The following is a 25,778-nucleotide window of genomic DNA, read 5'->3' as shown; positions in this document are numbered from 1 at the left end:
AGTTCTATAAATAATAATTAAATTTAATTATAATTTGTGAAGTGTTCAGACCATTACCCGTGTATTCTGTGATCTCACTGAACTGGGGTACATTTGGGACCATCATCACACTTCTAATGTCCCATTGCCAGCCTCCTTCTTCTATATAATTGGTAAGACTCTTTAATACTCATTATATATGTTTGTAGATAGTTTTTTTAAAACCACACTTATCTTGATGGCTGTTCCAATAGGCTTGGCGTTATTCTCTTTAACTTCCAGCTCCAGCGAGGTATTTTAATAAATATCACAAGGGCACATACTGTCACCTATTAAGGAGCTGTTTAGGGCTCCCATGTTAAGTGTGGGGAAACCACTTAGGGCTCCTTTTACGAAGCCGCGTTAGCGGTTTAATGCACGTAATAGCGCGCGCTAATTTGCCGGCCGCACTAGCCACTACTGCCTCCTCTTGAGCAGGCAGTAGTTTTTTGGCTAGCGCGGGGGTTAGCACGCGCTAAAAAGTTACGTGCGATAAAGCCGCTAACGCGGCTTCGTAAAAGGAGCCCTTAGTGAAATTAGCATGTAGATGCGCTAACTGGTTAGCACAGGAATGCCCGCTCTGTCCCTGACATACCCCCTCAAAAAAAAAAAATAATAAATAAAAAAAAAGAGCATTCGGTTAGTGTGTCCACATCCCAAAACTAACATGAAAAGCATTAGCACATACTGTGTTAGACATTTTTTTTGCTGAATTCAAATAGCTGCAGAAAGTTTGGGTAACTTTATTCAGACTGCGGTTTAGTTTTGACACCTTATACTGAGGCCCTTTCTCTGAACTAGATTTCATTTGAAGAATCTTCACAGTGTAAAAATCACAAACCAACTTACTTTGGGTAAATGTTGGCAAGTTGTCATTAATGTCTGTCACCGTGATGATAACAGTCGCTGTGCTGGATAATCCTTCTTCATGCTTAGGGGTATCTTTTGCCATAATAGTGAATTGATATTTTGCTTGTTTTTCCCTGTCCAGATTGTTTACTGCTGCAGAAATGATTCCTGTAAAAAAACAGAAGCATCGCAATATTAGCGGCATTGTGGAAAAGTATTTTATTTACCTCTCTGTTGTAATTAAAATGGTCAAAACGGCTCAGCACTAGTACAAGGATTTCTAGCCAGGCCATTAGAAAAAGTGAACTGTGGGGTCCTTTCACTAAACTGCCTTGTGCACTTGCCGCCCGAAATTCAGCGCTATTGAGCCAGCTAGGAATGGCTCCTGGTTGGCTAAATAGTGCTGAACTGGCTAATCGCTCATATTCAGCTGGAGATAGCCAGCTGTCTTCTGTTGAATATCCCAGTCGGGGGCTAATCCAGACTAGGGTTACCAGACGCCCGGGGAGGTCTGCCCTTCCTTCACCCCCTTTCTACACCTCTGACCCAGTTACTGGCTATATTGTGTGACTTAGCCAGTCAACATCAATATTCATTGGCTGACCTGCTACTTTTAGTAGCCAAATAGACTCATCATCTAAATAGCAGGTCTATCTTTGGCCACGATCAACTAGCCAATTTTGCTCTAAATAATCAGCATTATATTTATGTAAGTAAGTTAGAGCTCCAAATATTTTTGGGCGATCTCATGCGTTCTTTCACTCTTCAGAGTAAGGAAATTTTAATGTCAGTAACACCTAACTCCTTTTTTTTAAAATTCTTCCTGAAGGGACACAATTAAAATGAAAGTCGTTACTCCTTTCTTACCATCATCATTAATTTTGAAGTATGCTCCTCCATCAAGAATTTGGTAGGTTACCAGACCAAAACCAGCCACAGTTGGATCATCGGCATCTGTTGCTAGCACTTTGGCAGCTAAGGATCCTAGAAAGAACAAAAACCAATATGTTAATTTTTAAGAGATATAATTGATTTGTTCGTCCCGTAGAAAACTAACACTGGATTTTACTAAACGGCGGTAGAGGTTTCTACCATAGGCTGGCGAGTTCTACCAATGCTCACAGAATTCCTATGAGTGTCAGAGCATTTAACGCGTCGGCCCATGGTAGAAACCTCTACCAACGTTTAGTAAAAGGAGCCCTAAATTATTTGAAGGTTGTGTATGTTTTTATATACAAAGATAGATGAATATGAGCTGGAGAAGATACATGAAATGGGATCTTTTTGATTTTGAAAGCATGTGCAATACCAGCTTTGGATAATGTTTCAGCTTATCCAATAAAAATTGTAATAGGAACTCGGCTCGGAGTTCCTCACTTTAAAATTTCACACTTTTTGTTGATATGGTTCAATCAATGATCTGAAACAATGTCAGAAACATAGCATTATGATTCTGCAAATTGGCATTTTGCAAAATAATTCTCAAAATGTAGGAATTTGGTTGGGCTGAGAACTTTTCAGCACCCTCTCAAAACTTGCTATACACACGGTAACTAAATCAGCTCCTTATAGAACCATAGAAACATAGAATATGATGCAGAAAAGGGCCTTTGGCCCAACAAGTCTGCCCACTCAAATAACCCTCCCCCCTAAGTTCTTCTTTGAAGTGAACCCACATGTTGATCCCATTTGTTCTTAAAGGCAGTCACGTTATTGGCCTCAACTACCTGAAGTGGAAGATCATTCCAACGGTCAACCACCCTTTTGGTGAAGTGGAAGATCATTCCAACGATCAACCACCCTTTCGGTGAAGAAGTACGTCTTAGTGTCACCATGAAATCTCCCACCCCTGATTTTTAGCGGATGCCCTCTTGTTGCCGTAGGTCCTGTAAGGAAAAAGATGTCTTCTTCCACCTCAATATGGCCTGTAACGTATTTGAACATCTCTATCATGTCACCCCTCTCTCTGCATTCCTCGAGAGAGTATAGCTGCAACTTACCTAGACGTTCTTCATATGGGATATCCTTGAGTCCTGAGACCATCCTCAAGGATATCCCAACAACTTGCCTTGAGTTTAGTCTCCCATCTGTTTATTCCAATGGACTCTGTAGCACCCATCTTGTCTCCATCTAATATCTGCAACTGGCCCTTAGCTATATGATTAGTTGTATTGTAGAAAAGCTTTAGCCAAAAATTCAAAAAATGTCACTCACCAGCAGTGGGTTACCACAATAAGATCTAACATTAAGATATAAAACAGGTGGAGAAAAAGCCTCAAAAGCTTATATCACGCAGCAATCTTTGATGATATTCAGCTGGCGTTCTTATTGTCATTGGCAAAAAAACTCACACCCATAAGACAATGTTGAAAGATCTAAAGAGGGAACAACCCACTACTGTGCACAGTAATAATTTTTTAAGTTTTCAAATCATTTTAATATTTTTTAATCGTTTTTCATAAATAGTTTATAAATTATCAAGCTTCAAACTATAAAAAAGCTAAAAAGCTGAAAAGTTAAAAAATTATTACTGTGCGCAGTAGTGGGTTGTTCCCTCTTTAGATTTTTCAACATTGTCTTACGGGTGTGTTTTTTGCCAATGATAATAAGAACGCCAGCTGAAAATCATCAAAGATTGCTGCGTGATATAAGCTTTAGAGACTTTTTCTCCACCTGCTTTATATCTTAATGTTAGATCTTATTGTGGTAACCCACTGCTGGTGAGTGACAGTTTTTGAATTTATGGTATAATTGTCATTACAATAGTGTTCTTGTGAGAAAAGCTTTAGCATCATATCTATGTTATTTGAATGTTCAGATGTGTGCTTATTAGGTGTTTCATAAGTATTATGCTGCCATTGTATTATATTTCTCTTATTTGAATTTTGGTGCTGTTAATTTTTGAAACTAATTCATGATAATCCTATTATTAAATTTCGATTTGCTGATTTTAAGTTTACCTTATTCATTGTATTTGTTTATATTTGGTCTTGGTCTGAGGTCCCTGGTCAAGAAATGTTGCTGAAATGGCTGGCTAACTGGGAGGGTATACAGTTTTAAACATAGAAAGACCCCCCCCCCCCCCCACTGATTAGTGAAGCATAAAGGTTCAACATTCCATAACCCAGTAGGGGCTGGTTTTGAAAGAACTAGAAGTTCAAAGGAGCAGGGACATACCTGCCTAGTAGGAAAAAGCTATAAAGAACTTACCAATAGGTGATCTTTCTTGCACAGATCCTTCAAACACTTTTTGTACAAACACTGGGATATTGTCATTGATATCGTAGACTTTGATAATAAATTTGGAAGGTGGCTCCAATGTCCTGTTGGTATTTCTATCCATTAATAGAGCTGTTAGCTCATAGTCGGCTTTCTTTTCACGGTCAAGTCGTTCAAATGCATATACATCACCAGTGTGTTCATCAACTTTAAAAATAGTATTTGCATACTCTCCTTTGAGAACATACTTAGCATTTGAATTAATAGAATTTGATGTGATCTGGAAAGACAACACAAAAATGTGACCGTGAATATTTCAAAACAGGAAGGCTACAGAAATGAATAGATGCCCTAGAAAGTTTATAAATTCATAAACATTATAGCAAGTCTCTAACAATCACACAAAAACTACAAAGATCAAGGAATATTTGGAGAAATTTATGTTGTGTGCTCATAGGACATCACCTATGAGGTCTGTTCAAAACGTTTCAGGACAATTTGAATTGCCTGTCAGTGGGAAGTTCTTTTGAGACATGCTAGATGGCATTGATTAGCTTGAAACGTCATGAGTAACCTCCTTTTTTCCATTTGTTATATCTGTTTTTATCTCCAAGCTACAGCAGTTTATGTGGAAATGTGTTTTCGTGATCAGCTATTTTTCATTATCTGCGACCTCAAAGAGCAACGCTACAACATGAAGGTCTGTTTTAAATTGGGTAAGACCACTACAGAAACTTCTGAAATGTTGAAAGAGGCTTATGGGGAACATGTCATGCGTCATGCAAAGTGCTTTTGAATACATCAAAATTCTCAAATTTTGCGCAAGAAACACAATGACAGTTCTTCTCCAGCTTCCTTACACTCCTGACCTGGCTCCTGTTGACTTCTTGTTTCCTAAACTTAAATTCACACTGAAACGAAAGCGATTCAACACCATTGAAGACATAAAGCAAAATTCAACGTAGCAACTTTTGGTGATTCCTGATGATGTGTTCAAGGACTGTTTTTTGTTTCCAGAAGTGGAAATGACGTTGGGAATAGTATATATGTAGGGAAGGGGAGTACTTTGAAGGGGACCCAATGGAATAAGTTGTAAGATTGTTTAATAAATTTTTATAAAATCAGTCCTGGAACTTTTTGAACAGACCTTGTATGTGGAATGATAAAAGATGACACCTATCCTATGAGGGGCCACTGAAAAATTCTCAGCCCAACCAAGAAGAGAATGATGTGGAGCCGTGAAACTTACATTATGCCACACTTTTCTTGACACTTTTTGTTTCATTTCATATCATTGCAATGAAAAGTGTCAAGAAAAGTGTGGGATAACTTGTAAAGTTTCATGGCTTCAAATCATTCTCTTCTTAGTTGGACTGAGAACCTTTCAGCAACTCCTCGTATTATGATGTCATAATGCCTCATTCCACCAATGCCTAAGAGCCAACCTCATTGGTGATGTCACAGTGGCTTGGTTTCCCTATACTTGTGCCTATTTGCTAGATGCATTTACCTCATTAAAACAGTGTCAAGAAAAGTGTGGAATAACTTGTAAGTTTCATGGCTCCACATCATTCTCTTCTTGGTTGGGCTGAGAACCTTTCAAGGCCCCTCATATTGTGATGTCACAATGCTTCATTCCACCAGTACCTAAGAACCAACCTCATCGGTGATGTCACAGTGGTTTGGTTTCCCTATACTTGTGCCCATTTGCTAGATGCATTTGCCTCATTGAGATGAAAAGTGTCAAGAAAAGTGTGGAATAACTTGTAAGTTTCATGGCTCCACATCATTCTCTTCTTGGTTGGGCTGAGAACCTTTCAGCGACTCCTTGTATTATGATGTCATAATGCCTCATTCCACCAATGCCTAAGAGCCAACCTCATTGGTGATGTCACAGTGGCTTGGTTTCCCTATACTTGTGCCCATTTACTAGATGCATTTGCCTCATTATAACGAAAAGTGTCAAGAAAAGTGTGGAATAACTTGGAAGTTTCATGGCTCCACATCATTTTCTTCTTGTTTGGGCTGAGAACTTTCCAGCGGCCCCTCAAATAGGTGTCCAAACCAACCACAGAGCATGCAAATACTCATACACAAATTTACACGTGTTCCAGCAAAGATGTAAATGTGTGTGTATGCATGGATGCACATGTTTTATAAAATGTATGTACATTAAAGTTCCTCCCCGGTTCTGTCTGCTCCCTGCCCCAGGACCATCTATGCATGATTTTGTTGGGGTGCGTGCTTATATATGCATAGTTGGCCATGCAATTTAATAAGATTCCTTTTCTAAGTGTAAAATATGTTTTCATGTGGAAAAACGTTATAAAATTACCTGCCATATGTATATCTATGTCCAGTGTGAATTTCTTCATTCATAAGAACATAAGAGTTGTCCTACTGGGTCAGACCAAGGGTACATCTAGCCCAATATCCTGTTTCTAACAGTGGCTGGTCCAGGTCATAAGTACCTGGTAGAGTGCCCAAAAAAGTAGCAAAGTTTCACCTAGTCTACACCCTGAGATAAGTTGTGGCTTTTCTCAGGTCCACCGTAATAACAGTTTATGGACTTTTCCTCCAGGAATCTGTCCAAACATTTTTTTTAAATCCAGTTACATTATCTGCTTTAACTACATCCTCTAGAAATGAGTTCCAGAGTTTAATTGTATGTTAAATGAAAAAAATATTTCCTCTTATATGTTTTAAATGTACTACTAGACACTTTATGGTGTGTCCCCTAGTCTTTTTATTGTTAACAAGTGTCTTCTGAATAATTAAATGGGTTTAATTAGAGAAGTTTCTCTGGCCTAGTTGATGAAGTGCTGTATAAAAAGCGTCTGACCATTTAGAGGAATGAACCAGATAGGAAGAATAAACAGGCTCTGCTTTGACTCGTCTGATGTTGGAGTAAGCTTCAAGAAATACATTAAGTGCACTCTTGGGGAACGTGTAAAGAGTCATCTGTCATCTGTACAATTACTTGTCTTTAAACAGTTAGTGTACCAGAAGAAATTCAATGCTAATTATAATGGACAGCCGTGTACTGCTGAAGGAAGCATATGGTGAAGCTCTCGATAGCTAGTAAATCACTTTGAAGATCCACCACAGTCGCATTCCAGAGTTTTAAGAAGGAGCATTATTTGACCATTCAGTTTGTGTTTGATACTAGGATTCCTCTATTGGACTGGATATAAGAGGTTGTCACCCATAGGCAAGAATGGAAAAAGTAGCGGAGATGGGGAGGTTCTTCCCCCCAGAAATCATACAGCATAATCCTAAAGAAGATGAAAGAAGGTCCTGTTTAGCCCAGGTATTTGGTGTCTTGAAAATTTGGTGACCTAGGAAGTTGCCTGTGTTGTTTACACCTAAATCCTGTTCATTCAAACTCAGGACCTAGAATTTGGATATCTGTATAATAAACCTCCTTAGCGTGTATGATGAAAGATGATTTAAAAGAATGACATTACCAGAGTACTTATAATATTATCTCTTTACTGATATGTAGACTCATCCTCTTGATGTCACTAGCAGCTGGAAATTGGTTGAAGAAGTGCATTGGGCAAATTCATGCAGTAATGCTAGCTCATACTAAGACCATGACTCTAGACATGTGTTTCCATCTCTATCCTGCCTCACTCAGACATTGACAAGATCACCATATGGCCCTATTGCATAGAAGGCATTGGAAAATCTAAAAGGCAAACAGAAATGTATTATTCTTGAAGGGATAAACATGGTCGAACTTAGAAGAACTTTAAAGAGAATTTTTTTTGGAATTAGGAAAAGTTTATACTTTTATAATCAAAACATAGGGCTTGATGATTGTTGCTTTTTTCCAGGTCTCACCACGTCTGGGTAGGTAGAACTGACAAAAAAAAAAGGGGGTGGAAACTTTTAGATGGAGGGAGAAGGTGTTTGTCCTCGGCCCTTGAGTCTTCACAATCAGATGTTCTAAGCTAGGGAAGACCTGAATTACCGAAGTAGCAATAATCAAAGTGGTGAAATTGCAAAGCTCAGATTTCAGCAGGAAACCATTGGTGAGATACTTCACAGATGTACACAATTTCCATGGTCTGGGAGTGTAACTATACACACATTTAAATGTTATGATTTATACATAGCTTGTAGATGTGTTGGTGTAGAAAATCATGGTCTACTGTAATAATAAAGGCTCCCTTTTACAAAGCCACACAGCCAAGTGCCACGTGGCAAATGCTCCGACACCCATTCAATTCTTCTGGGCGTTGGAGCATTTACCGCACCGGCCCTTGCTGCTGGCTTTTGTAAAAGAGGGGGAGAGATAGGCACAAGATTACCCCAATGCAACTCCCTAAAATAAGAAAAGAGGTTAAGCTTTGGGTTCTAGCTTGAGATGCAGAAGAAATTAATCTCAGGACTAAGTCTTCAGTGTTAAAAACCAAATATTTCCCAAGCTGACTTATTTTGCTTTCTTTTTTTTTTTTTCTACAATTTAAGGCGCTCTTTTATTAAGCTGCGGTAGAGGGCGCCAAATGCTCTGACACTGCTTCGACGCTCATAGGAATTCTATGAGCATCGGAGCACTTAGCACTCTGGGCCACAGTAGAAACCTCTACCGCAGCTTAGTAAAAGGGATGGGGGTGCGGGGGTGGGGGGTGTAAGAAAAATACTGAGGGCCAAATATCTTCAAGTATTCCATCTGTCCTACCTTTCTGTTTTCCAAATAATGGAATAGCATCGTCAAGAGCAGATAAATGTTCAAGCATTCTGAGGTTATATTTGCTTCTTCTCTAAGCATGGGACCCCAGATTAATCTGATGAAGAAAACTTTTATTTTTTTTATAATGAAACAGCTTCATTTAATCCATTTTATTGTGATTGTCCAGTTGCTGATTCTTTTACAGTTGGCCAAATATCTTCAAGTATTTGGCCAGTATTACAACTCAGGACTCTTGCAGAACCAAAGCCCACCTTCTTTTTCAACTGGATCACAGGGAAATTTTTAAAAATTTTTTTGCTTCCTTATAACTCATTTCACTCGATAGATTTCTATTATTCTCTATTGTCCAAGGCTCAATATGACATTCTGGTCAGAGAGTGTTTTAGATTATTTCTTCAAAGACTTCCTCACAGAAGGGTTTTAATAATATGTTAATATTTATTCTGTGCCCTTTAGAGATCTTGATGCCTATCAATTTTGCTTTCCTTTCTAAAAAAAAAAAAAATCTCCACATTCAAACTAGCGCTGGCTTTTACAAAGCCACGGCAGAGGTTTTTTTTCCGCAGGCCAGTGAGGTAAATGCCGGTGAGATAAATGTTCCGACGCTCATAGAATCCCTAAGGGGAGAGTGTGGCGCAGTGGTAAAAACTACAGCCTCAGCACCCTGAGGTTGTGGGTTCAAACCCACACTGCTCCTTGTGACCTTGGGCAACTCACTTAATCCCCCCATTGCCCCAGATAGATTGTGAGCCCACCGGGATAGATAGGGAAAATGCTTGAGTGCCTGAATAAATTCATGTAAAACATTCTGACGTCCCCCAGGAAAACAGTATAGAAAATTAAATAAATGAGCATTTACCTCACTGGCCCACAGTAGAAACCTGTTCCCCATCTTTATAAAAGGAGCTCTAAATGAGCAGTTAATTGATACAATGGGATCAGTTTTTTCCATCGACCCTCATCACTCCACTTCCCTTTTAAAAACCCTGTTCACAGAGGTTAAGGGCTCCTTTTACTAAGCTGTGTTAGCGTTTATTTTAGCGCGTGCTAAACCCACGCTACATGGCTAGAACTTTTAAGCAGGTGGTAGTTTTTCAGCTAGCGTGCGCTATAGCACGCGTTAATCGTGTGCGTGCGCTAGAAACGCTAGCGTGCCTTTGTAAAAGGAGCCCTTAGCTTTCTTTGGGGCCCTGACAGGATATAAGCAGAGTGGAGGCAGTATTAGGACAATTTTTTAAAGGAATTAAATAATTACCTGGGTAAATTTCCTGCTATGATTTCTACTTGTGAGCATAAGCCTGCAGTCAGCACCAATCTTGCATCTGTTTCTCTCGGGTCAATATCCAAGATATTACATGGTTCTGCTGGGGCAGCATCTCTCTCTCCCTCCCCTCCTCTCCTCTCCGTCACACCAGCTGCAGGACCCCAGCACACTTTCAGGGGGCAACAACCCCAATAAAAATTAATGAGCTCATTTCTACCCCATTACATTAAGGTGTGAACTTCCCCCCCCTCTTTTACTAAGGTACGCTAACCGATTAGCGCATAGTAATCAAATTAGCGTGCGCTAAACACTAGCGCCTCCATAGACTAACATGCACGTGCTAGCGTTTAGCGTGCGCTAAATCGGTTAGCGCACCTTGGTAAAAGAGGGCCTTTGTTTTGAAGCAGAAACACTGTACACAAAAGAATTCATAAACAGTGTTCTGGCCTTGTGGACGTTTTTTCATTCATTGTGGTCCTGCTGTGAAAAATTAAACACCTATTTTTGTGGTAAACGCAAAGCTGATTATGTCTTTATTATAAATGTTTACATTCTGCTTTACTTCAATTTTGCTTTCCTTTCTCAAAATTCCCTGCTTAATGCCATGATGCTTTTGGTCTGACTTGATTGGGATAAATTCTAACTAGTAACGTGACTGTCTAGAATGGTGAATTTCTTTGGCAAGAGTTGTAAAATTATTTGCCTGACTGGATTCTCCTTTCAGTAAGGATTACAGCTTGACTTAATTTCAGATTTTAGGGATTGCTGTTTTAAAGGCCAATTAGAACATAAGAACATAAGAATTGCCACTGCTGGGCCACACCACTGGTCAAAGACTGAGACTAGCCCTACCTGCGTTCAGCAGGAACTTGTCTAACTTTGTCTTGAATCCCTGGAGCGTGTTTTTCCCCTATGACAGACTCCGGAAGAGCGTTCTAGTTTTCTACCAATCTCTGGGTGAAGAAGAACTTCCTTAGGTTCGTACGGAATCCTGGTTCGTACAGAATCCTGGTAAAAATCTGTTTTAGAATTTTAAAAACCTCCTTTCTTGAAAACAAATGATAGGTAGATGCAAGGAACGACCTGGTTTTTCCTCTTAAAATGTCTGATGCTTCCTTTACAATGCATTGGAGTGTACCCTACCCCCTGGGCCATTTTCTTCTGGGCTAGCTCAGATAAAAACTAAAAATTGATCTTTCGAGCACTACTCAGATAAGATCTTCTCTCCCATAGGTACTTCCCTGAAATGCTCTACTATCCTGTATATTTTATAGTTTTCCGCCCTTATCCTTCTGTTTATAATGTCTTGTCTGCATAGATTTGTATTATCAGTTCTTAAATCCTCTTTTTTTTTAAAAACTATTTTATATTCTGTACACCACTTAGAAGTATGATAAGTGGTATAAAAAATCTTAAATAAACTATAGAATCATAAACTATAGCAGGATATAAACAGTTACTGCCCATACTGTAGATATTTATTTTATCATTACAAAAAAATACAGAAACTTTATATTTTCTCATTGTATTTCAAAGCAGAGCCATGCTTTTGGGTAACACATTCTTTTACCATCCATTGCCAATCCAATTGAGCCACATTTTTGTTATCAATTTCATCAGGGTACCTACGTGAGTTAAAAATCATACTGTCTGAACAGTGTCTGTTCTGATCCGGATTTACCTTTCCGACATAATGTGGCAAATTTGAGGTCTGCTCTTCTGTAATGTGCATTTGATTCCATATCCAGTCTCGTTTTGCACGTTTGTGAAGATGACCACTTTCCGAAATGGTTTTTAGTTCTTCCGCACCTTGTGTGGCAAAACTCTGATAAGCCACAATGAAGCCAAGAATGACATGCCACGTATGCATCCTCTTAATTGAACTCCAAACCTAAAAAACAATGGGGAAAATGTACAGCTGATAGAAATTTCAATAACATATTTTCAATAAGAGAATACTTTTAGATGTGCCTAACACACATACCCCCTTTTTTACTAAGGTGCGCTATGCTTTTAAGCGTGCGGTAAATATTAGCGCACGCTAAACACGCGCTAAACACTAATGCGAGCATGTTATCCTATGGGTGCGTTAGCGTTTAGGGCTTGCGTTGATTTAGCGCACGCTAAACGCGCGCTAAAACGCTTAGTTCACCTTTGTAAAAGAGGGCCTTAGGTTTGGAATTACGGCATGTTAAAACAATTCCGTGTTCATTTTTACAAAATATAGAAATGCAATGACAGAGAGATGGCTGAAGAATAACTGAACTATTGTGATCTTGAAAAAGAGATTTGATGGAAATCAAACCTTCGTTGATGCATAAAATTCAAATCATTGAGCAAATAGAAACAAAGGCCCTCTTTTACTAAGATGCGCCAACCGATTAGCGCGCGCTAAACACTAACGCGCACATGTTAGTCTATGGACGCGTTAGCATTTAGCGCGCGCTAGTTCGAATAGCGCACCTTAGTAAAAGAGGGGGATAGAAACATGATGGCAGTTAAAGGCCAAATGGCCCATCTAGTCTGCCCATCCGCAGTAACCATTATCTCTTTCTCTCTCCAAGAAATCCCACTTGCCTATCCCAGGCCCTCTTGAATTCAGACACAATCTCTGTTTCCACCATCTCTTCCGGGAGACTGTTCCACGCACCTACCACCCTTTCTGTAAAAAAGTATTTCCTGAGATTGCTTCGGAGCCTATCACCTCTTAACTTCATCCTATGCCCTCTTATTGCAGAGTTTCCTTTTAAATGAAAGAGACTCAACTCATGCACATTTATATTACGTAGGTATTTAAATGTCTCAATCATATCTCCCCTCTCTCGCCTTTCCTCCAAAGTATACAGATTGAGATCTTTAAGTCTGTCCCCATACGCCTTATGACGAAGACCACACACCATTTTAGTAGCCTTCCTCTGGACCGACTCCATCCTTTTTGTATCTTTTTGAAGGTGAGGCCTCCAGAATTGTACACAATATTCTAAATGAGGTTTCACCAGAATCTTATACAGAGGCATCAATACCTCCTTTTTTCCTACTGGCCATACCTCTCCCTATGCAACCTAGTATCCTTCTAGCTTTCGCCGTCACCTTTTCAACCTGTTTGGCCACCTTAAGATCATTACATACAATCACACCCAAGTCCTGCTCTTCTGTCATGCACATAAGCTCTTCACTCCTTAATCTGTACCGTTTCCTTGGGTTTTTGCAGCCCAAATGCATGACCTTACATTTCATAGCATTAAATTTTAGCTGCCAAATTTCAGACCATTCTTCAAGGTTCGCCAGGTCTTTCTTCATGTTATTCACACCATCCGGCGTGTCTACTCTATTGCAGATTTTGGTATCATCCGCAAAGAAGCAAATCTTACCCAACAACCCTTCAGCAATATCATTTATAAAAATGTTAAAAAGAACAGGTCCAAGAACCGAACCTTGAGGCACACCACTGGTAACATCCCTTTCCTCAGAGCGATCTCCATTGATCACTACCCTCTGTCACTTTCCACTCAACCAGTTTCTGACCTGGCTGCTCTTTTTATCCTTAGGAGAGCTATCAGCATTCCCTATTTAATGCCCATTTGCTGATTAACTTGGATTTCTGTAGATATCGGAAAGGTCCAGCTTCAAAAGGTCTGGGATATGCTCAAGGCCAGGGGTCCCCAACCCTATCCTGGAGGACCACCAGCCAGTCAGGCTTTCGGGATTGCCCTAATGAATTTGCATGAGAGAGATTTGCATATAATGGAGGTGACAGGCATGCATATCTGCCCCCATGCATATTCATTAGAGCTATTCTGAAATCCTGACTGGCTGGTGGTCCTCCAGGACTGGGTTGGGGACTACTGCTCTAGGCCACTGTTATTCATCTCTGGTCTATAAGGACGAGAGATGGTTCAGGTTTTCAGAATATCGCTTATGAGCATACTTGAGATAGATTTGCATATCTCATGAATATTCATTAGAAATAGGGGTTCTCAACCCAGTCCTTGGGATACACTTAGTCAGGTTTTTGGGATACCAAGAATGAATATGCATGAGTTAAATTTGCCTGCACTACCTCCATTCTATGCAAATCTATCTCATGTATATTCATTGTGGGTACCTTGAAAACCTGACTGGCTAGATGTGTCCAAAGGACTGGTTTGAGAACCCTTGCATTAGAGACTGAACACCAGACCCATTTGTAGTTCTTGAGGATCTGAATGAATATTATTGCTTTTAGGGTGTTCACCATCAGAAATAAAGGCAGAACTGGGGTAATTCTATAAAGAAGGCACTTATGCACCAAATATGTAAGGAAACATTTTGAATGCAGCATATATGAGGGGCCTCTGAAAGTTCTCAGCCGAATCAAGAGAATTATGTGGAAACATGAAATTTATATTATTTTACTTTTCTTGGCACTTATCATTTCATTTCATATCATTGAAATGAAAAGTATCAAGAAAAGTGTGGAATAACTGTTAAGTGCCATGGCTCCATATCATTCTCTTCTTGGCTGAGAACTTTTCAGTGGCCCCTCATATTGTGATGTCATAATGCCTCTTTCCACCAATGCCTAAGAGTCAGCCTCACTGGTGATGTCACAATGGCTTGGTTTCCCTATACTTGTGCCCATTTACTAGATACATTTTCCTCATTGAAACAAAAAGTGTCAAGAAAAGTGTGGAATAACTTGGCAGTTTCATGGCTCCACATCATTCTCGTCTTGGTTGGGCTGAGAACTTTTCAGCGGCCCCTTGTATACATACATAATTATAAAATAGTGTGCAAGTGCTTATTACAGAAAAGAAAAGCATGCTTAATTCAGAATTGAAAATAAAACATAAAACCAACACATAAAAACCAAAACATCATCCACCCTCAATTACGCACAGGTAAATATAGTTTTATAAAATGCCTACACAAACAGGTGTGTTTTCAATAGCTTCTTAAACTGACTAGCACCCATGCACAATCGTAAAATCCCAGGCAGCACGTTCCAAGGACCAGCTACAGAAAATGCAGCACCTGATTGTCAGTATAATGCAGCATAATGCACATCTTGCAAGCTTTGGGGCAACAAGTGCATAACAATCTCAGAACATAATTGTCAACAGGGACAGAACCTAAACCACATACCAAGAAACCACTGTACAGTGTACAGGGCCCAATGAATCAATGATAATACTTATTTAGCATTTACATGCATATTTTCAATTATGCATTTTTGAGGGTAGATGTACAACTGGGCAAATTCTGGAGCACAAATTTGTGCACATAACTTACAAAATACTGTTACACGTATATTTCTAGCACTTAGGCACAGCAGTTCTGCGACTGGTGTAAATACTGATACAGGTGGTTACGCTAGCATTCTATAAAGGAAAGTAGGTGTTTACTTTCCCTTATAGAAAAGATGCCTAATTCTAGGCACAGTTATATAGAATTACTCCCCCCCCCCAAAAAAAAAAAGGCTAAAGATCTGTACAGATTTTTAAATATAGCATCATAACAAGGAGTGACATAGAAATCCCAAGAAGAGACAAAACCAAAGGATAAAAAATTGGGACTAGAGGAGATGCTTTCTGTATGGAACCTTTATTAAATCTTGAAAACAGCCTCTACGCTGCCAGCATTTCAGTACATAAAGCGAACCTTCCTCGGGAGTCTTGCAGAACTCAGGAGTGATATGAATCCAGTGTTGCAACGGAGAATGAGCATTCCAAGAAAGAGCCAACGGTATGAAGTGAAGCCCCGTTTATTTCAATCCAGGACATACAGTAACATTTTATTTATGTATTTTGATTTCTATCCCGGTCTCCCAGAAGCTCAGAATGGGTTACAAATTGACATTCACAATTATTTGAAGACAGACTAGTCATGACAACAAATAGGTTACAGTAGACAATCACAGAGCTTATTCTAGAGACCAGACTGGTCATAGCGAAGAGTACTAGAAGTATATTGAGGAAGCAGTCATTGATGGCCCGATTGGGTGTTAGTCTCTCAAGGGCTTGAAAAGGCTTTAAAGAAAAAATTCCACTCCTCTACTCTTTTCAAGCTCTTGAGAGACTAACACCCAGCATGTAAGACTTGTGTCTTTCTAACTTGTCCCGTTTGGCTTCCTGAAGAAGTGATGAAATGTGGCACGTCGAGGCAGTTTCAATACATTGAAAAACAGTATTTATTTGTAAGCCGGAAGTACTGCAATGATTGGGTGGTGAGGTTTTTCCTCCATGTCTCTGAGCATTACCTTCCTATAAGAAAACATATATTATAATAGTTATAAAGTTTGATTTACATATTTTGGTGTAAGCGTGTTTATTATTTTTCTGTCTAGTACTACATGACAGGAGTTACCCCCAGTTACTCCTTTATTCCTGTCCCATTTTTCACACTCAGAATGATGCTGAGTGACCCCCTAGTGGCTGTCTCACAATACTGCCACTAAGGATCAAGCTGCTAAATATATAACAAAGTGTAAATGTTAATGAACTAAAGCATTTAAGCACCTTTGGGCCTTATTTTAAAACATGTTGGCATACATACAAACTGGGAGAGGCTCTGTTGTTAATGCAAAGTGTCTCTTCAACTCGTCATTCTTTAGACTAGCAGGGACAACTAAAACAAGAGGTCATTCAGAAAAACTGAAAGGAGACAGATTCATAACGAATGCAAGGAGGTTCTTCTTCACTCAGAGGGTGGTGGACACCTGGAACGCGCTTCCCGGAGAGGTGATAGGACAGAGTACAATTCTGGGGTTCAAAAAGGGACTGGATGATTTCCTGGAAGCAAAGGGAATAACAGGGTACAGATAGAGGTTTACCTTACAGGACATTGAGCGAATAGGGTATGGATATTTTAGGTTAGGTAGGGAACACTTTCAGGTCATGGACCTGGGGGGCCGCCGCGGGAGCGGACTGCTGGGCACGATGGACCCCTGGTCTGACCCGGCAGAGGCAACGCTTATGTTCTTATGTTATGTTCTTAATACAGTATTTGGAAGTTTTTCATAGGTCATTTTACACTGTTGTAAATGGCTGGCATTCTTTTTTTTTACTTTGGAGCACTGCGAAACACTGATTATGGAAAGGAAGTAGAAGGCATCACACACATTGCCTTAATCATGATGCATCATGGTGACTCTTTAAAGTATAACGTAATGACGGTCAATCATACTGTCTCACAGTGACTCATGCTGCTGAAGCACAGACATTAATATTACTCATGCAAAGACCACTCACCCGAATTTCTGACTTACAAAACATCTGTCTGAAAGATTTTTGAGGAGTTTTGGTAAATGCAATCACGTCTTTAAATTTAAAGACGTTTAAGAGGTCTCTGAATATCTTGAGAAAACAAAACTGAGCAGGAGTTTGGACTTGCTTAACGCCAGAATTGTATATTGTATTAGCAGTTTCATTATAGTAATCTCTGAGCCTCTCTATTCCTTTCCCAGTATGTGATCACTCTGTTGATGCCACCAGTTCCTGGAACTGGAAGTCCAATGAACACTTCAGATTAAAAGCAATAAGTATAAATGACTTGTCTATATATCAGTTACAAAACTGGCTCATTTAAATATACGAGGGATCTTGAAAAAGTTAAAAAGTTTCCACATTATTATTTTTTAAAACACTATTTATTAAATATCTCAAAAGCAAATTACAGTACATCACTTTTCCACATAATCACCCTATTTTGCCTGACTGCCTAGTCACATAACATTCTACAATGCGACCTCATATCGCTTCTCCGACCCCATTTCCTATGAAAAAAGGAAGTGCCGAAAAGTTTTGAAGAACCCTCATACTTACCTAGGTGATTCAACGTTATATAAATCAATAGGGCAAAGGAAACGTAAAATGAATAGAAATCTTTTATGTTTTGTTGAAAAGCAATTACCCTTTCGATATTAAGAGCAGTTTAACTGGCCAGACACATATCATTTTGGCACCTAACTGTGAATATTTAGTATGAGATATCTGGTTATCTACACTGAATATTCACGGCCAGTGCCGAAAAGTTACCAGCTATATCACATCATAGCTGACAATATTCACTACTAAACAGCTAAGTTTAGTCCTATATTTGCCTGCTATTAACAACCAACCTAAGAACATAAGAATCAGACCAATGGTCCATCAAGCCCAGTAGCCCATTCTCACGGTGGCCAATCCAAGTCACTAGTACCTGGCCAAAACCCAAAGAATAGCAACATTCCAACATCTCAAAGAATAGCAAGATTCCAGAACCCTAATGAGAGCACCATTCCAGAGCTGAGATTGTGATGTCGTAATGCCTCATTCCACAGTGCCTCAGAGCCAACCTCATCAGTGATGTTACAATGGCTTGATTGTCCTATACTTGGCAAATATAAGAACAGCCGTACTGGGTCAGATCAATGGTCCATCAAGCCTAGTAGCCAATTCTTATGTTGGCCAATTCAGGTCACTATTTCCTGGCCAAAACCCAAACTGTAGCAACATTCCAGTATCTCAAAGAATAGCAAGATTCCAGAACCCCAATGAGAGCAACATTCCAGAGCTGAGATTGTGATGTCATAATGCCTCATTCCACAGTGCCTCAGAGCCAACCTCGTCAGTGATGTTACAATGGCTTGATTGTCACGTAAGAACATAAGAATAGCCTTACTGGGTCAGACCAATGGTCCATCAAGCCCAGTAACCCGTTCTCCCGGTGGCTAATCCAGGTCACTAGTATCTGGCCCAAACCTAAGAGTAGCAATATTCCATGCTACTGATCCAGTGGCTTCCCCCATTTCTTTCTCTTTAACAGACTATGAACTTTTCCTCCAGGAAATTGTCTAAACCATTCTTAAAACCGGCCAACACTGAATATTTGTATAGCCAGTTAAGTTAATGCTGGCCAAAAAAGGAAACATAAGCCCCTTTTTTACAAAGCCACGCTAGCAGCTGCCACGCGGCAAAAGTTCTGAAGCCCTTTAAATCTCTATGGGCTTCAAGGCAGTTACTGCAGCGGCAGCCACTAGTGTGGCTTTGTATAAGGGGGGGAGGGGAGAATGAATAGAAATTTTTTATGTTTTATAGAAAAACAAGTATTCCTCTGAGATTCAAAGCTATCGGAGCCAATGGAAATGGCCTGGCAATGAACGTCCGGGGTCAGCATCAACTACAGTACTTATGCAGGCTATTTCCTGCTGGCTGAATATAGGCTCTGCACGAATATTTCCTGGTTTAAAAATATTCAAGCCCTTTTTATTTTGTACAAGTCTTTTCTGTTTAATATATGAGCATAAGACATTCTACTCAGTGTGAAAATATAATATATTTTTTTCATTTGTATAATTTTTTTTGTTTAATATATGGTCATAGCACACTGTGGGGTCCTTTTACTAGGCGCGCTAACCAATTTATCGCGTGCACTAAATGCTAAGGCACCTTAGTAAAAGAACCCCTTTATTCATCTTAAGATTTTTGGGGTCCTTTTGTTTGTTTACTTATATTCCGCCTTTAACAAAGCGGAGCACAAAATAACATACACAATAAAATTACATACAAGCATCCTAAAACAAAATTTTTTTTTTTACAGTACATAAACCAAAATCCATCACATCCACAGAACTGGATTACATATCTTTTCCACACTAAGCACCCATAAACCAGCCACGGCATTATTTTAGGGGGGAAAAAAAAAATACAGACTCAACTTGCGTACTTCATGAGGCAAAAAGACTCGGATAATGTAAAAAACCAACTGTAATTCAATAAAACACTTCCACAATGGTAAGAGGCACACTGTCTGATGGTATGTTAGAAACAAAGTGCAGGTTGAAATGTCAATTTTATACGGAGGGAAAAAGCCTCAGACAAGGGCCCCCCCCCCCCCACCTCCACAATGGTGGAATAGCGGTGGTGGAGCTTTCACCTCACTGGCTAAAAAACCTCCTTTGCATTGAACAAACACTGCACTGAGTTAAAAGTGTGATGGAAAATACTGTACGATAGATGAAAATTTCAACTTATCTTAGTTGATCGGTACACCTGACGATGGCCAGCGTTTCACTATTCAGCAGCCTCAGGGTGTAACGTCTCCGATCAAAACTGAAACCAGAATCAACCGATCAACTAAGATAAGTTGAAATTTTCATCTATCGTACAGTATTTTCCATCACACTTTAACTCAGTGCAATGTTTGTTCAATACAAAGGAGGTTTTTTAGCTAGTGAGGTGAACGCTCCACCACCGTTATTCCACCATTGTGGAGGTGGGGGGTGGGGGCCCTTTGTCTGAGGCTTTTTTCCTCCGTTTAAAATTGACATTTTAACCTGCACTTTGTTTTTAACATACCATCAGACAGTGCCTCTTACCATTGTGGAAGTGTTTTGTTGAATTACTTCATGAGGCAAAACAGGTGTCGTTTCAACAGTTTTTTTAATTCCCCCCATCCTGTTGCCTATTAGAGGATGGAAGTTCATTCCACTCTTTAGGAGCAGCATAGGAGAAGACCCTCTGCCCTGACAGTCTGCAATCTGACCTCTCTCCTTGTCGGTATTGCCAGGTCACATTGCGTCTAAGAGCGTAACTATGGTAGGGAAACATATGAGGTTACGCACTGCACCAAGTAGCTAGGAGCACGACCCTGCACGCTCAGATAGGTCAAAAGTCAGAGCGTATATCTGATCCACAACTCAATTTTCAGCCAGTACAGCTTATGTTAAAATTCAGACACGTGATCATGCTTTTTCAGCCTAAACAGAGTTCTAATAATAGAATTCTGGGCTACCTGCAGAGATCTCATCACAATCGGGGCTATGTCCAACAATACTATGGGCTCATTTTACGAAGGTATGCTAGGGCCTTAATGCGCGGAATAGCGCGCGCTAGCCGCTACTGCCTCCTTTTGAGCAGGCGGTAGATTTTCAGCTAGCGTACGCTATAGCGCGTGCTAATCCGGTGCGTGCGCTAAAAGCACTAGCGCACCTTCGTAAAAGGAGCCCTATGCTACAGTAGTCCATTGTTGACAGTACTATTGTTTTATTAAGCTGTGGTAAGCACTAATGTCATGCTGGAGCATGCGCTACCTGAATGCTAAAAATTATTTCTCCATTTTTTGGCAGAGGGAGGGTATCTGAGGGCAGAAAGTAGGCCTGGTTTTAAGAAAGGTTTGGACAAGTTCCTGGAGGAAAAGTCCATAGTCTGTTATTGAGAAAGACAAGGGGGAAGCCACTGCTTGCCCTGTATTGGTAGCATGGAATATTGCTACTCCTTGATCTGGATTGGCCACCTTGAGAACAGGCTACTGGGCTTGATGGACCATTGGTCTGACCCAGCATGGCTGTTCTTATGCTCTTATGTGTGCCAAGTCTAGGACAATCAAGCCATTGTAACATCACTGATGAGATTGGCTCTGAGGCACTGTGGAATGAGACATTATGACATCACAATCTCAGCTCTGGAATGTTGCTCTCATTGGGGTTCCAGAATCTTGCTATTCTTTGAGATGCCGGAATGTTGCTACTCTATGGGTTTTGGCCAGGTTCTAGTGGCCTGGATTGGCCATTGTGAGAACGGGCTACTGGGCTTGATGGACCATTGGTCTGACCCAGTAAGGCTGTTCTTATGTTCTTTTTGCGCTAATCAGTTAGTGTATTTGCATTGCCACATACTAAGGACCGGATTCTAATGTACCCGGAAAAATGTATGACAACCTACTGGCCACCAGAGCAGCAAAACTGGACCGACAACTCACCAATCTGGTGACTTCGACCACAGACTACAAAACTTTCAAAAAAGAAACAAAAACCCTACTCTTCAAAAAATACATAAAACCAACATAACACAACCAAACATACTCTGAACTCCTCCTGCGATACCAACTCCTCCTTAGCAAACCAGAAAATGTTCAGTCTATTCCCTAACTACTTCTTAATGTAATTCTACAAACGGCGCCGTTATTGACCAGCGCCTCCAAAAATGACACAGATTGCATGTCAATTATGCAATGGCACCATTTATAGAATCGCAGCCACTGTCAAACATAGGAGCCAGAAATTTAGGCCAGCGTTTTGAAGGCCTACATTTCAAGGGCCTATGTTTGATGCGAATCACGTCTATGGAGGCCCGGAACGCAGGAGAAGCCCATCACAAACTGGAATCTGGCACACTTACACATTTCTTAAATTTAACTCTGCTAAGGTTCGGTTGTTCTTTCTAATGCTTTTCTTTGCCTCATTTTTTTTCCTTAGAAATGATCCCCTTCTTAAAATGGCAGGAAATTAACCTCTTGTGACTCATTGGCTTGAAAAACAACATGATTTTGCAGACTTTTAAGTGCACTGTGCTGCAAACTATTGATTGATATAAATGTCCTTTGTGGGGATTATAAGAAAAGATTGTGGCAGATGGAACAGAAACTCGTATATAATCTGAGAACAATTTGGCCGGAAGGGCTCAACGCAAGGACTGAATGGAATTCATTTTTTTTTTAATAGGCCCCTTTACATTTTCTCTGCCTTCTGATTGGAGCATTTTTGGTATTTATTTATTTATTTAAAACATTTATGTCCCACATATCCAAAAATCTATGTGGGCTACATAATTAGTATTCATAAATGAAATACACAAACATTTATATATATTGATTCTATAACCCTTGATATATTTAAAACAAAACAGCAGAACTGCCTATCACATAGCATTAAAAAAACCTTACTAAAAAAGTAAGCTTTAAAACTTTTTCAAAAAGCTAAAAAAGTAGGAATTAAATGAACTGTGTCAGGAAGAGAATTCCATAATTGAGGACATGTTACACTAAAGACACGGGAACAGCTGACTGCATTGACTATGAGTCGAATGGAAGGAACCACTAGCAAATTCCTAGATTGAGATCTCAAAGAATGCGAGGACATATATGGCTCCTATAGCGAGGTCACAACTTTCGATGTAGAATGTTGTAAAGCTTTATATACTAAAGTTAAAATCTTAAATTGAATTCTCCATTCTTCTGCAAGCCAATGGAGCTCAGCAAGCAAAGGAGAAACATGCACATATTGAGGTAAACCACCAATTAGAGAATGACACGGTGACAAAATTCATCACCGTCCCCATCCCCGTCCCCGCGGATAACCGTGGGAAATAATCCCATGTCATTTTCTAGTGTCTATTTCAACCTCGGTCCTTCTACACCAGCACTCTTCAAAGCAAAGCTTGCGGGTCAGTGGTTGTGGCCATTCATACTCTGATTCTTCCCTCTTTTCTTAAAGAATGACTTGAAGATGGTTTCCCGCGGTTATCTGCGGGGACGGGAACGGTGATGAATTTTGTCACCGTGCCATTCTCTACCACCAATCACCCTTGCTGCGACATTCTGAACCACTTGCAAGGCTCTCAGAGATTTCTTTGGGAGCCCACACAAAAAAGAATTGCAGTAATCCAAGTGAGGCAAGACGAAGCATTGCATAACGACGAAAATTAGATGAAGAAAGTAAATTCTGCAGTTTCAACACCATACAGATCTTAGAAACGCCATCTTCATTATCAACTAAATAGGTCCACGAAACTGCAAGGAGGAATTTAATAAGATGCCTAAATTCTTAAGCTTTTGCTGTATTGGAATTAATAGTCTATCATATGGAAATCCTGATGGAGCTCCATCCATGCCAGATGGTGAAAGCCACAAAAGTTTAGTTTTAGCAACATTCAAATGAAGGTCATTCGTGGCCATCCATTGCATAATTGAATCCGGATGAGGTGATAACAAATGAAAACCTTGAGTAGAATCAGCAGGAAACTAAAAAGAACAAACAAAACCGAACCCCCCCCCAACTATAAACCATCAGCATAAATCCGATACTAGACCCCAAGTTGCAAAATCAATTTGCCAATTGGAGCCATAAACAAATTACGGTAAACAACATTGCTGAAAAAGAGGAACCTTGAGGAACTCCACAGTTTGTAACAAAAAAGTTAGTTTGCTCACTGCCATTGCTTACACAAAAACTCCTGTTACTAAGGAGTGACTGAAACGGTGCTTAGCTGTTCCCGCGGCGTTCTCTATATAATCTGGCGCCGTTCTAGGAGGACTAGTGCCCGGGGTTGGTGAATTGTCCCCTGATGCAGCCGGCTTGACTGGTGAAACAGGATTTCTTTGTTGGGTTTCATCTGAATGGAACTGATTCTCGGGCAGTATCTGGTCGTTGCACCATTGTGAGAAGTGCCCGGATTTATAGCATTTTATCTAGGCTGCAAAGTTTCATCTAATTTAATCTTCTATTTGTGCGTTGCACATACCTATATAGGCTCAAGGTGACATAAAGAGTGGAAGAGAGCCAGGCGATAAAAAAGCTTAACGCGGCTTCATAAAAGAGGGGGGTAGGTGTTTTTTTTTTTTTTTTTTTTTCTAATTTGTGCACGCAAGCTTCTTTGTGATATCTATATGCTATTCTGACCTGCTCTAACTTAGGACTAAAAATTGATCTTAATCTTCTGTGTCTACTATATTGAAATTGTGGGGTCCTTTTATTAAGGCGTGCTAACCGTTTTATCAAACCCTAACCGATTTATCGCACACTAATTGCACACTAATTGCACACTAATTGCACACTAATCGCACACTAATTGCACACTAATTGCTGATTTATTGCACACTCGTGCTAAAGATTAGTGCGCGCTAAATGCTAAGGCATCCGTGATATTCTATGGGTGCCTTAGCATTTAGCGTGCAGGTGAGCGCCTTAATAAAAGGACCCATGTGTCTGAAATATATAGAAATTCTGCTTAACAGTGGAGCAAGAAGTACCTGAGGGCAAACAAGCTGAAAGGCAAACATTAAAATAAAAATAAATATAGATACCATAAGACCTAAACTTTAAGTACATACACAGCATTACAATAATAATAATAAAAAAATCTACCATGAGGTACTTTTATGAAGCAGCATTAAAAAGTGGCCTTTTGTGGGTCATTCCTGCACTAAGGTCATTTATAGCGCTGCCGTGCAATATCTGATTTTTTAATTTTTGTCTTAATGGCCACAAGGCTAGACAGCATGATTGAAAGATCTGACATTGCTTGTTTGTGGTGAAAACAAGCCCTGCATCATAAGACAACTGGATCTTTACACATGGAAGCAGACACACGGCTGGTATTATATGTCCCTGCTATCTCATAGATCAATTACTGGATGGGGCTGTCATGGAAAGGAAAACGGGAGAACACGTCACAATGGAAAGACATAACAGTCCTGCTGCAGCTATTTTGGTCTCGTTCGTGAACCTCACCTCACTGGCAAATAACAGGAGAGATATTTTATCGCAGCCTTTGCATCTGCTCCAAGAGACAGATGTGCACGAAGGGCTATGAGAACACCGCTGTCTAATGAGGTCAGCGGCTGTTTATGTCTTTGTGCGCAGCACGCATAATTCCAAGTGCACAAGGTCGGCGCAGTGAGGCGTCCGGGATTATGCTGCGAGTAAATTATATTAAGGAAGGCGTGGCCTAGCTGCCGGCTTGAGATGGGGATCGAGAGGAACCCAAAACAAAGAGGAATCCAACAGTGAAAGTCAAACCACGCAATCAACACTACGCAGCAGAACAGGAGCTTCACATTTTCTGTTTCTTTCAAATTTTATGCCACTGTTGTGATTTTTATGGTTCTTGGCAAGTGAGGTTCAAAATAGATGCTTTCTCAACCCCCAAATGAGAGCACCATGTCCTACCCATGCTCTGTCCTGTGTGTGTTTCCCTTTGCAAATATATGCAG

General features: G+C 40.1%; 1 protein-coding gene across 2 annotated transcripts in view; it reads right to left on the bottom strand.

The window, feature by feature from the left end:
* Positions 1–25,778, bottom strand: part of CDH5 (cadherin 5) — a 66,578-nt gene that overhangs the window by 25,910 nt on the left and 14,890 nt on the right. The window contains exons 2-5 of one of the 2 annotated variants that reach the window (XM_033940151.1): positions 11,731–11,940; positions 4,078–4,366; positions 1,735–1,851; positions 868–1,035 (exon numbers count right to left, since the gene is read on the bottom strand). In XM_033940151.1, coding sequence (XP_033796042.1) covers positions 868–1,035; positions 1,735–1,851; positions 4,078–4,366; positions 11,731–11,919 — 763 coding nt within the window. In that variant the 5' untranslated portion in view covers positions 11,920–11,940. Of the gene's footprint in view, positions 1–867; positions 1,036–1,734; positions 1,852–4,077; positions 4,367–11,678; positions 11,941–25,778 lie in introns of those variants that run through there. The other variant, XM_033940152.1, reaches the window with a different exon arrangement.

This window comes from Geotrypetes seraphini, chromosome 4 (assembly GCF_902459505.1).
Source record: "Geotrypetes seraphini chromosome 4, aGeoSer1.1, whole genome shotgun sequence".
NCBI lineage: Eukaryota > Metazoa > Chordata > Amphibia > Gymnophiona > Dermophiidae > Geotrypetes > Geotrypetes seraphini.
Note: the sequence above shows the minus strand (reverse complement) of the source record. Positions and strands in the feature narration are given on the sequence as shown.